Genomic DNA, 12,038 nt, shown 5'->3' on the forward strand with positions numbered 1-12,038 from the left:
CTTATGGAAGCTAACCAAGGAAGATCCGGCCCTGGCTCTCGAAATCCGCTCCAAGATCGACCAATTTACAAAAGATATCAAGTCCCGAGCAAGAGATTCGAATCCAAACCTGGGAGCCTTCCTCATGTATGCGCTGGTGGATCCGGAGGTGGATTGTAGCAAGCTCGGTGGCCTCGTCCTCAAGGAGATCCTCACGAGGAACGCACTCGCATATCTAAAGAAACATCCACACCTCGCGTATGTGGAGCCAAGCGACTATAACTCGGAGATACGACTCCAGCAAACGTTCCAGGTGTGCTCCGCCACCCTCAAAGCCCTGGTCTTCCAGGTCAACTTTGTTCATCTGGCCAAGACCGTTGACCCCGTGGAGCTGGATCGAAGGTATGGCTTCCCGGCAGAGGATGTGAGCACCAAGCTCCTCAAGCTCGCGAGAGACGCTGCGGCAGTGGAGAGCTGGAGTGATTTCCTCGCGCAGCTGAAAATCCCGGCCACCACCCGCAATGTTCTCGATCTCTTGAAGGCTACCATGAAGGCGAGCGAGAAGAATGGATACCATCGAGTTCCATACTCGCAGAACGAACTCTATTTGCTACGGAGTAAAGTGGAGCCGTCTTGTCCGGAGCCGGAGGCGTTCACGAGGCCTCGCAAGGTCTCTCGCAAGAAATACAGCTTCAAGCCGCTCAAACAGAAGAAGTAGTCATTGCTACAAGGTGAGCTTCGCATCAAACTCTCTTTCCTGTTAAATGTTTGCAATCTCAAAACCTTAGTTGCCATCTTAAACGTGTGATCACTTCTTTCAAACCAATAGGAACCAAGTTTCGCATAAAAGGCAAAGTTTTCCATTAAAATGGTTTTTTCCGTGTGTCAACTACAGTGGGAAGAATGTTCCTGATAGAAAAACCCAAAGAATGTCCGCATAGAAGGAAAAGAAAAAAAAGGTACAGAAGACATATATCGTCAGCGAAAGAGGCGACAACCACCACCAGCACCAGCACCGGAAATTTTTGGACATGCCAGGTATGAATAGTTTCATCACGTTGCACGAAATATAGTCCGGACATCGTGCCAAGAACAAGTTATTCTTTTCGCTTTGAGGATTTCCAAGGGATGGCAAGGAAAAATGGAGAGAGTGGATGCAAAAGTCTAGACGTAACAGGAGGAAAATGCGAGCGAGCCTGCCGCCTGTGATCCAGAAAGATGTTAGTTCTAGACGGAGCTCTGGAAGAAGAGAGAGCTCCATCACCACTTCGAAGCAAAGATGGAGAAGAAATGTTCAAGGTACCTTTGTTCGCCAATCTCTCAGCGCAGCAGCGGATCATCTTCTCAGCCAGCAGCAACAATTCAGCCAGGCGCTGCAGCGAGGCAGCGAGAGTTCTCCTCGGGAATGCAAGTCCTTCACAGCTGCAGGAGGCGAGTAGCTTTGGTGAGAATCAAAACTTCAAAGCTCCTGGCTCGGTACCTTTCAAATGGGAAGAACAACCCGGTAAGCCGAAGTCGCCGTCTTCGCTGAGCTACTCGAGCTCTCCCGGGAGCTCTCCACTGTCGTTTCTCCAGCCACCTCCTTGCCTTTCGATCGGAAGAACTCAGCAGCAGCAAGGACTGTCTCCTCGGCTCGCGGAGAGGATCAAAAACATCCTCCAGCTGCGTCTAGCTTCACCACTTCGATCGCCAATCTCACTCTCCAAGGACTCAAACTCCGCCGGAGAGATGAGATCTTCTCCAGTGAGTATACTCGATGCCAGCGTCTTTGGAGCCAGTCCAGAGTCGTATAGCTCGTCGTCACCGAGTAAAAGGTGTTCGTCGTCCTCAGCAGCGTCCTCGAGGGCTAACTTCCTGGAGCATCACGCCGTGGAGTCTCCGCTGAGCAGTGGAAGATTTAAGAAGCAGCTGAGTCTAGAGATCTGGGACCGGTCTTTGAGAGAGTCGTCCTCGTCGTCCACGGGCTGTGGTTTCTTCAAGAACATGCTGGGATGCTGGAAGCTGCAGCACAAGCTCGTCGACCATGACACTTGTCGTGGTTCTTCGCTGGAGAATTATCGCGAGCAGCACCACCAAGATTTCTCCAGCAGTGATCATGTCTTAGGAGGCGAGTTTGAGAGCTTCAAGGAGAGATCATACGACGACGACGTCGACTGCGGCGGCGGGAGCTCCGAGTTTGATCACCAAAGCCGGTGTTTCTACGACGAAGTCGAAGCTCTAGAGATGGCTGAGGCCGAGATGAAGCAACCGGCCGACGAAGTTCATGCTGTCGACGATGGAAAGTTTGCGACGTTTCCAGTCTCGGCGGCCTTCGTCTTCTCCAAGCCAGCGTTGAAAAAGAGTGGCGTGGTGGCCGATCGGAAGTTGTCCAAGAGAGTGAGGTTTCTCATCGAGGACTACTCGAGCGACGATAACAACGAGCCGCGAGAGAAGAGCGCCAAGAACAAGGCTGACGATATGTTTGACGACGCAATCTCCACCGAGGACGAAGGCTTCCAGCGGCCTGTACGATCAGTCATAAGGAGGAGGAAGAAGAAGAACTTGAATTCGAGTACCTCCAAGTTTCTACACTCTCCTCAGAGTCTAGAAGAGATCTCGATATCTCCAGGAGCTCAAGCGACGTTGGCCAGGTATGGATCGTTCGAGAAAGCCTCGAGGGAGACTTTCCATGCCATCGCCACCTTCGACTTAGATGCTGTGGACTCGTCACCTGATCTTCAACCCATGAAAGATGTAGCTCAAAGGCCACCTCCCGGTGGTGTTCTTCGATTCACAGGATAAACATTCGCTACAAGTAAATCATAGTTTCTTGTGTTTCGACACATGCGTAAGCCTGTGCATGAAACATTATTAGTAACACAGCTGAGAATGATCTTCTCGCCAATATCAAATAAGCAAAAAACTGTATACCCGTCGCCAATACCAACAAAACTTGAAGCAGACCGAATCTCTGTACAGCTACGCCCTCCCCGAACTTCAAACCAGTAATGGCTTGCACGTAGAAACCTGTTTGTTCTTCCTGTGAGTCACTGCTGCTGTGAAGTTCGAGTGAAAAAGCTTTTCAAGCCGGCAGGAATGAGCTCCAACGAGTTCCGTGACTTGAGGCTCGTCTCGCGGCACAATCGCGTAGTCATCCCCATACTCGTCAAGGCCCTCTTCCAGGAGTTGCCAGAGCATTGCCCCGGCACACGCTTCTCCGTTTCGTGCCGAGTCGAAGGCCGCGTCATACATTGCCTTTAAGAGCTCAAGCCGGTGTCTCGTGCTAGATTTCGTTTTGAGCCCAAATTCTGTGACCAGCACCGGCTTTTGCAATCTCAAAGCACCGTCTTGGACGTGCGTATCAACCCATTTAGAGAAGCCTTTGAGCTGTTCCTCGAAGCTCACCTCGGGCATCCTGAAAAAAGCAGGCTACGTGAAACTCTGATCAAAGAAAAAGAGAGACAGTCTCACCATATATCCGGATATGCATGAATCGAAGCGAAATCTATAGTCGAGAGAAGGTGGTTGCGTATGAAATCCGAGCCAAGGAAATCCGCCCAGTGTCCTGGATTGGCTACTAAGCTGTCGGGACTCCAACTATTGTAGAATCCTTCCAGTCCAACAGTTAGCAGGTGCTTGCTGTCCAGGGACTTGACGTACACGGACATTTCTTCGATCCAAGTCTGCGTCCAAAACTCTAGTATTTTAAGTGAAACTTTGCAAAAGTAAAGAACCTGTAGTGTGTTTCCCGAGGGATCAATGATGCAGCGTGGTTCGTTCATGAGCTCCCATGCGAAGATGGCTGGCTCGTCTTTGTAGGCCACCCCGGTAATGCTGTTCACTCTTGTTAGTATTTTCTGCCACAAGGAAAAACAACAAGATCTCAACGAAACGACTGGCTGCATTGATCTACCTTGACGTGAGATTTGTAGTAGTCTTTGATGGTTGGATCGGAGAAGAAAGTGTCGTTGCTATAGCCGACGTCGGCACTGGCTTGACGAGCCCAGTAAACGTACTGTCCTTTGCCACCGAATGCTTCCAGATTATTTGTCAGGCTTAGCAACAACCTGATGTTGCGACGACGGGCTTCAACGATTACATAATCCAGAGCCTGCCACAAGACAAAGAAGACTTAGAACACTTCTCTTCAAAAGAAAAAAGAAAAAAGTTTTCAATGTAGAAAAACCAAAAACGATCCTAAGAGGGAGAAGAAGAAGTGTTCAGTAGGACAATTCTCTTGAAATGAAAAGAAACACTTCTATGACGAAAATCCATCCTAAGAAGGAGAAGAAAGAAAGTGCTATGAAAAAAAACCAAAACGAAGCATCCATCCTAAGAACAAGAAGAGGAAGAAAAGATCAACTTAGAACACTTATCTTGAAATGCAAAGAAACACTTCTATGACGAAAAATCCATCCTAAGAAGAAGAAGAAAAGCTATAAGAAGAAGAAGAAAATCTCAGGAGCTACTTAAAACACTTTTCTAGGTAGAAAAAAGAGAAAAAGAAACTTCTAAAGAGCAGCACTACCTATAGTACCTTGAAAACGTCCTCGTCGTAGTGGCCAGGAGATCTTTGCAATGCATGGTAGCCAGCATCGTTGAAAGCCCAAGTTCTCACAAGGTTGAGCCCCATGCCGGCTCCATCGTCGAGGATGGATCTCACATTGGACCGGCTGAGCCACTCCACCGCCTCGCTCATCATCCAGTAGGAATTCCAGCCATTGATGTAGAAAGGCCGGCCATCCACAAAGAACTGCGTGCCATCCCTTCGCACAAACCCCATCTCCGGGAGCTTGATGGGCAGCCGGATATTGCCATTGAGGATGAGGTATCCAATCCCTATAATCCCCAGGATCGCAATCGCTGTGTAGCTCGCATAGTTGTTTACCATGCTCGATCCACCGATCTAGCCCCCGGAATCTGAGAGCTCAAGAGCTGGAATCCAAAGCTCTTGATCGACCTGCAATACCTGGCCGCGCTTTGTAGAATTCCCTTCCCGGAGAGATGGCGACCTCGCAGCACACTCGCATTTGACTAGTAGAGAGATCGATCGATGCGCGAATGGATCGCGGACGAAAACTTCCCTCGCGATGTTACGTTTCATCAGCAATGAAGAGCGTACGATGACGGTGTTTAGTACGGAATATGAGGTCCAAGGCTCGATTCTCCTTAGCACAGCACTAGGGCAAGTGCAAAGTGGGTGGTCTTGGTTCGATTCCTGCGAGTAACAAGTAAATTTCTAGGGTTCTTCGTGAGGGAGCCGCAAGAGGTGAGTCCGCCGCCTCGCCGATTGATACAATGGCAGGTCGGGGCAGGATGCGAGTCCCTCAGCAAGGAGTCGCAATCTTGCGGCCTCACGGCAGGGGCTCCATGGTCGTGCCGCCTCCGCCGATCATCGAGCAGAAGCTTGCGGCCCAGCACCTGGAAATCCAGCGCCTGCTGACCGAGAACCAGCGATTCGCGGCGACGCACGTCGCGCTGAGGCAGGATGTGGCGCAGCTCCGCCAGATTATCTCCCAGAACGACGCCAAGATGTCGGCATTGGAGAGGGAGCTGGAGCAGGCGAGGAGCGAAATCAAGACGGTGAATTCGCATCGCCAAGAGCTCCTCCTCCAGGCACAGCAGATGACACAGGATTTGCATCGCGCTCGATCGGATGCCCAGCAAATGGCCGTGATGAGGGCCGAGAATGACACGCTCCGCCAGGAGCTCCAGAGGCTCAAAGCTACTTACGAGCCAAGCAGTGGCAGTGCTGGCGGTGGTGGTGGCGGTGGTGGTGGCGGTGGTGGTGGAGTTTCTACTTCTGCTAGTGGCAAGGATCATCAAGAACAGCTCTCCAAGGAGGTGGAGAAGCTTCGCGCAGTGGCAGCATCAGTGAATTATCCAGTGGCTTCTTCCAGCGCTTCATACGTCGCCAATGGGAGTGTGGCCGCCACTCCTTCCAGCGCTCCTGTGGAGACATGGACGACACACTACGCTCCAAATGGCTCTCTCTTCTACTACAACACAGTCACGGGTGTAACGCAGTGGGAGAAGCCGGCCTCGCTCGCCGCAAGCCAGGCCGGGCAGGAGCTTCATTCCAATCCACAAGCCGCGCTTCAGCAAACCATGCACCAAGTTCTCATCCAGCAGCATCAAGCTGCTGCCGCAGCCGCCGCCGCCGCCGCGTATCAGTTGAGTGGTCACTCCGCCACTCCGGGCCTCCAGCAATTCCCACAGCAGCTGCTCTACGCTCCTCAGCCATCCTCCCAGATCACAGGAGCTCCAGGACCAGGGACCTCGACCAACTTACCCGGTACAAGTCAGCCATCTACAAGCCAAAACCCGTTGTCATTCCTGGCGCGATCCTCAGGTGCGTCTTTTCTTGTTTTTGATTCTCTCTAAGCATCGACTTCAACCATTTTCAGGAGTCGTTAACCCTTCACTCAAGCCCGACGGTGTTTCTTCACGGCAATCTCCCTCAGCTGCTAACAGCCCCTCTAGGCCACAAGGTGAGTGCTTTCTGTGAGGATCTAGCTACTTCTCATCCTTTTCGTGTTTTTTCTTCTTTTTCCAGGTGCGACGTTGTCTGTGTATGGGATCTCTGCCGACTACCGGGACTCGGACTTGGTGGACCTATTCAAGCCTTACGGGAGTGTTTTATATGCCAAAGTCGCTACCGCCAAAGAAATGGCTGCGGGCCAGCCGTGTGGTAAGCCAAGCCATTTTTTTCTGTTCTGTAGTTTCTTTTTTTCTCTGTCCTTCATTCATGCGAGCTTCCAGCTTCTCGACTTTCAGTGTTCTTCTATAGCCACTTTCGTGTCCGTCGTTCGCTTCGCTCTAGCTAGAAATGATCCGAGACGCTTACCTCTATCCGAGCTTGGCCAAAACCAACGAGCTTTTCCCTTTTTCCCTGACTTGGAAGAAGCCTCTCTCCTTGAAACAATTTCCTGCCAAGTGCTTGCAGTTCGTCCTCGTTATTTACTTCTACAGTACCGATTGATCGCATCAGATTTCTTATTTCTCGTTTGTTTGCAAATCTCCGGTTTACCTCAGGAACTGTGACAATGGACACGAGACGGTCTGCCGAGGCAGCCATGACTGCCATGAATGGAGTGTCGATCTCTGGCAGTGCACTTGAGATAAAACTCCAGCGTGACCAAGACGTTGATTTTCCTTCCAAACAGAAAAGTGGTGCTTATCGATCTTCTTACTAACGCTCGCGCGATTGTTTCTCTTTTAACTCTCTATATTTCTCTTTGCTCTTTCTGCGTCTCCGTTTTTCTTTTCTACGAAGCTAATCCGTTTATCCAGATTCTTTTGCTGCTCTAGTTTTGTGCAGGCCTTGCCTTCTCTATGATGTTTTTGCTGGTTTTTACAGGCTTTCCTTTGTGAAGTAAAGATTCACGTTGGTTTTTAACTTCCGTCTTCTATTAAAGACTCGGGCTCCTGTCCTTCGGCAAGTTGCCGGCTGCAAAACTATAGGGAGACGATCCGTCATACCCTCTTGGAACCAGGGCTTCTAATGGAAGCTTGCCAACACCAGGAGATTCTACTTCTACATGGTTCCTAAGGTGGATCGACCATCGTCATTTGCCGGAGTAATCCCTTGGGAAGTTGGATGAGTCATTTGTTTTGGGAGAGCCGAACTAGAGTACCTCCAAGTGAAGAGTGTACGTGTGAATTCAATACGTAACTCAAGATATGAAGCTATCCTTAGTGGATACTCTGGCTGTTCTCTGGGAAGTATAGTGTGCAGCCTTTTGGAATTGCACTTAAGTCAAGCCTGGACCGATCCATGAATGAAGCATTTGCCCATGTTCTTAGTTTGGCTTTCATTTAGTGAAGCAGTACCTCGTGCCAGCTGGTTGTTTTTCTACTAGATTATTAATAAAATTTACCTGGAAAACGTACCACTTTGGGTCAAAAGCTTTTCATTATAAACCCTTAGTAATAAGTAAAACTGCATATTTATATAAGGGGTTTAGTTTATAGATCTTGGTTAGCCTGTTAAAGGCTAATTTGAAATTTACCTTTATATTAATTTTAGAGTATCTAAAATTTTTAATTAATCATAAGCCATTTTAAATTTTAACATTACCAATAAGATTAAATATAAAGAATCTTTAAATATTCTCTTATAATTCAAATAGACCTTACATTAATTATTCAAATTCGAGCTAAGTGCTATGCCTTAATTAAGCCCTTATCTAAATATGAAATGATCATATGAGATGAGTTCTTAAACAAACAATCACAAAAGTCATGAGTATTGAAGTTGACTCCTTTTAAAGCTTTAGAACTTTGGCTACCATGAGGGATAATATAACCCCAATCCCAATAGGGAGGAAGAGATTAGAAGAAATAGATAGCCAGATAAGCAAGGAATGGAATGAAGGATGGAGAGGAGAAGGAAGAAGTACAGAGAAGATAATAGCATGCCCTAAGCTCACGTTGTCCCTCCTTATAATTGGCATGAAGATTAAGCCGTTAACAAGCCATCCCTCCTTAAAACTTTGGTCCTCTGGAGTTGCGACTTCCCCACCAAGGTCATAGAATTGTTCATCCATCACCCAGGTATCCTCATTGTAATCCAAGCCTTCCTAGCGTATTCTGTGCAATGGAAAATGAGGTCAATTCTTATCTATAGCTGATGTGTGATCTCAATCTTCCTTTAGCACCAACTATCTCTCCTACAATCTTGACAAGAGGAAATATGCATTCATAAGGAAAGCCCTGAAAAAGTAAAAGAAATGGCCCAGTAGATGGATGGTGTTAACTATAGATTGTTATGTATTACAGTGCTATCAAGGTTAATTGGGTTGTGCTTCAAGAAAAGCATAAGATGGTTCAAACATTTGATTGGAAACGTAAATGTAACTTTGTCTATAAGAATCTTTTTACACCAATTTTCAATCAACTTTTAGATTTTCTAAGAAGGTTTGGTACATTATCCATGGCATCTTAAGAGCAACATTTTTTTGAAGAAAAGTGGAATGGGGGAATGACTCTACTCATAGCAACAAAGGAAGTTATAAGAAATACAAACATGTAATTCTAAACAAAGTATTGTTTAGGAGGTTTATAAAGACCTGTAGTGAAAAGCTGTTATACAAAACTAGAATGCTTGCTGATGGGACAATGTGTACTTCTATACCAAGAAGCAATATAAATAGAAATTAATGTAGAGTTAATTAAAGTAACAAAAGAAGAAACCAATCAGTCCAATATTGTGAAGTATTTCAGTTTCTCAAAATGTGATGAGTGTATGGCAATCAAAATAAAACTTTCAATAAATATATATATGAAAAAAGAAATAATTTAATTTCATATACAAAGAACATAGCATAATATGGACTAAAAAAGTTGTCACACTGCTTATTATAGCAACAGGGTAATACCGATTGAACATCTAGAAAACTACCTTATCATCATTTATGACACGATGGACTGATTGAATTTATTCTAAAACCTAAGGATATTAAGTAGAAAATTACAGACACTTCTTTGTTCTATTGTAAATCAATTATTACTATTTCATCCTTATCCAAGTGCTTGTAGAGGCCAAAAACATCTACATATTTTGAATGAATCCTTCTCTATTTGAAGTCTAGGGAAAAGCTTTTATATCAAATGATTATGTTTTCAGTTTTGAGAAAACTCATCAAAAAGTTAGTGGTTTTCTCAATTGCAAGTGGTTTGCTATGAAACAACATTAGTAGATAACAAGTCTTATCTATCAATTTCCAATGAACTCAATTTCATACATTTGCCACTTCACTTACTTCTTTAAATGGATAATGCTGGAATTGATAACAAAAATATATATATCATGGTATATTTATCTTTATTGGTGGTAAAATGTATATTCAAAATAATGATATTAAGCTTGGGTACACTCATGAAGATATAGATGCTTTATTTAGTCATATCTTGAAATCACTTAAATAGGCAAGTTGGTTTACAACTCATACACCGTTTTTAAGAATGCATCTCTCAAAAAACACTTCCCAACTTCATAATATAAATTGCAGATTTCAAAGGATTTGTGAAGGGCTTTCTAAAAAACAAAAGACATTATAATTTCATTTTAGAATATAGAATAAAAATTTAGTTATGCATTACAAGATGGGATAAAATATGGTTTCCAATTAAAAATATTGAGCTCTTAAAAAATGACCAAGATGGAAACCCTCTTCTTCCTAAAAGTTTTTCACAACAACTTTTGTTTTAGTGAAAATTGAACTTAATAATAAGGAGATTGTTATTGGTATTAAAGCTTTTATGGATTTTTGGAGAAAACATCCATATGATTTAGCTATTGAAAATAACTATACCATAAAGTATTGACTAGTGGTTAATTAGCAGAAGAAAGTCAAATATGAAATTACTAGTTCACATATGAAAACTTGATCAATTGCATGATGACTTCTAGCCTCTTCCTTGAATACAACCTTATTAATTAGATGATGTAATATTTGAAATCAATAACAATATAGAGGTACTTTAAAGTCTAAAATAGCACCAACATCATGCTTTCACTTTGCCAGAGCAATTTATAAACAATAAAAAAAAAAAATTCGAGAGATGATTTATGGGGTTCAAATATAAAAAGATGATTTATGTTTGTGCACCCATAAATAAGAGTGCACCCCCTTTTTTAATTGGTTAAAGGTTTTAAAATAAACATCCTTAGGTTTGAATAATATTAGGTTATGCGAGAAGTCCAAACTCAAAAGCTTACATTTAGTATCAAAAGGGTCTCAGGTCTAACTCTATTTATTAGCTAAGGAATCGCACCACATATCAATTGACATTTGGTAGGTTTAATGTCGCGAATGTGACTTCAGGTATCGAAAGTTACTTATCAACTAGTCCTTACAGACACTCTTACCTTATTGCCACGATGGCAGGAGGTTAGTATTGCTAGACCCTTTATTAGTCCTTTTTGTGTTAGTGGAGTTAATTGGGCATTTCGAGTGTATTTATACTGGACGAACATAAGGACAGAATTCCTACGTGTTATTAGCTAAGCATATTTAACCTGGTAAGGAGTTCCCATCTTGTTTTGTCTTGCACTTGCTAATGATAAGAACCCTTGTGTATTAAAATTAATCCCTCAATATCGCTACATGATAGCTTACTGTGTCTGCCAAACACCCTTACTATCATGCCTTTTGTGTTAGTTTCATTTCGGTCCCAAATGTTATTTATGGAAAGTGTTCAAATTTGCTCATTTGGCATATCTATGGAATGTAGAAATTGGTCTGAACACAATGGTGTTCATCCCATATCCAAATTCGCAATTTAGCGCCATTCCATATTTAATAAGTTTCGAGCTTGTCCCAGAGACTAACTTTTGATACTAAAGGAGGTTTGGGGTGAAAGCCCAAAGCGTGTGTTCCTCAAGGAGAGGGGGGGGGGGGGGGGGATGTAACGCACCTGAATTTGGAGCCGAACTCCAAGCCCGTTGCGCTACAAAACGAGGGTCCGGGGCAAGCCCACGAGCACCAGCTCCCCGTATCCAGCACCTGCACGCAAAATGGTGTCAGACGGAGTCTGGCACAATTTTGGCATACCGGTGGCCTAACGCAAGGAGGAGGGTACTCCACTGACTAGAGCAGCGTGGAGCTTGGGCTTAGACCCAAGCCGGACGCAGAACAAGGAGCGACACAGCCCAGCGGGAGCCAAACTAATGTCTCAGGTGGTCGGACATGCATTCCAACCACTATCCCTACTATACATTTGGAACCCCCCACAGCCCCCCCCCCCTTGAGGAACACACGCTTTGGGCTTTCACCCCAAGCCTCCCTTAGTACCAGGAGTTAGTCTCTGGGACAAGCTCGAAACTTACTAAATATGGAATGGCGCTAGATTGCGAATTTGGACACGGGACGAACACCATTGTGTTCAGGCCGACCTCTACATTCCGTAGATATGCCAAATGAGCAAATCTAAACACTTTCCATAAATAGCATTTGGGACCGAAATGAGACTAACACAAAGGGCATGATAGCGAGGGTGTTTGGCAGACACGGTAAGCTATCATCCGGCGTTATTGAGGGACTAATCTCAATACGCGAGGGTTCTTGTCACTAGCC

The 12,038-nt window shown here is 45.0% G+C and overlaps 3 protein-coding genes across 3 annotated transcripts; 2 read left to right on the forward strand and 1 right to left on the reverse strand.

Annotated features, from left to right (window-relative positions):
* The first annotated feature begins 1,197 nt into the window (after window positions 1–1,197).
* On the forward strand, window positions 1,198–2,782 carry LOC9653598. Its single transcript, XM_002985607.2, has one exon. It carries the CDS (start codon window positions 1,198–1,200, stop codon window positions 2,758–2,760), a length of 1,563 nt encoding a protein of 520 aa, XP_002985653.1. The 3' UTR covers window positions 2,761–2,782.
* Window positions 2,714–5,079, reverse strand: LOC9653599 (mannan endo-1,4-beta-mannosidase 5). The gene is made up of 5 exons (XM_002985698.2): window positions 4,496–5,079; window positions 3,872–4,069; window positions 3,693–3,815; window positions 3,430–3,641; window positions 2,714–3,373 (listed from the first exon to the last, which is right to left on the reverse strand). Exons 1-5 carry the CDS (start codon window positions 4,847–4,849, stop codon window positions 2,956–2,958), a joined length of 1,305 nt encoding a protein of 434 aa, XP_002985744.2. The 5' UTR covers window positions 4,850–5,079; the 3' UTR covers window positions 2,714–2,955.
* Window positions 5,080–5,198: 119 nt separating this feature from the next.
* Window positions 5,199–7,661, forward strand: LOC9640099 (CUGBP Elav-like family member 1). The gene is made up of 4 exons (XM_002985608.2): window positions 5,199–6,310; window positions 6,366–6,449; window positions 6,515–6,649; window positions 6,994–7,661. Exons 1-4 carry the CDS (start codon window positions 5,257–5,259, stop codon window positions 7,152–7,154), a joined length of 1,434 nt encoding a protein of 477 aa, XP_002985654.1. The 5' UTR covers window positions 5,199–5,256; the 3' UTR covers window positions 7,155–7,661.
* The last annotated feature ends 4,377 nt before the right edge of the window (window positions 7,662–12,038 follow it).

This window comes from Selaginella moellendorffii, unplaced genomic scaffold (assembly GCF_000143415.4).
Source record: "Selaginella moellendorffii unplaced genomic scaffold, v1.0 SELMOscaffold_69, whole genome shotgun sequence".
Classification (NCBI taxonomy): domain Eukaryota; kingdom Viridiplantae; phylum Streptophyta; class Lycopodiopsida; order Selaginellales; family Selaginellaceae; genus Selaginella; species Selaginella moellendorffii.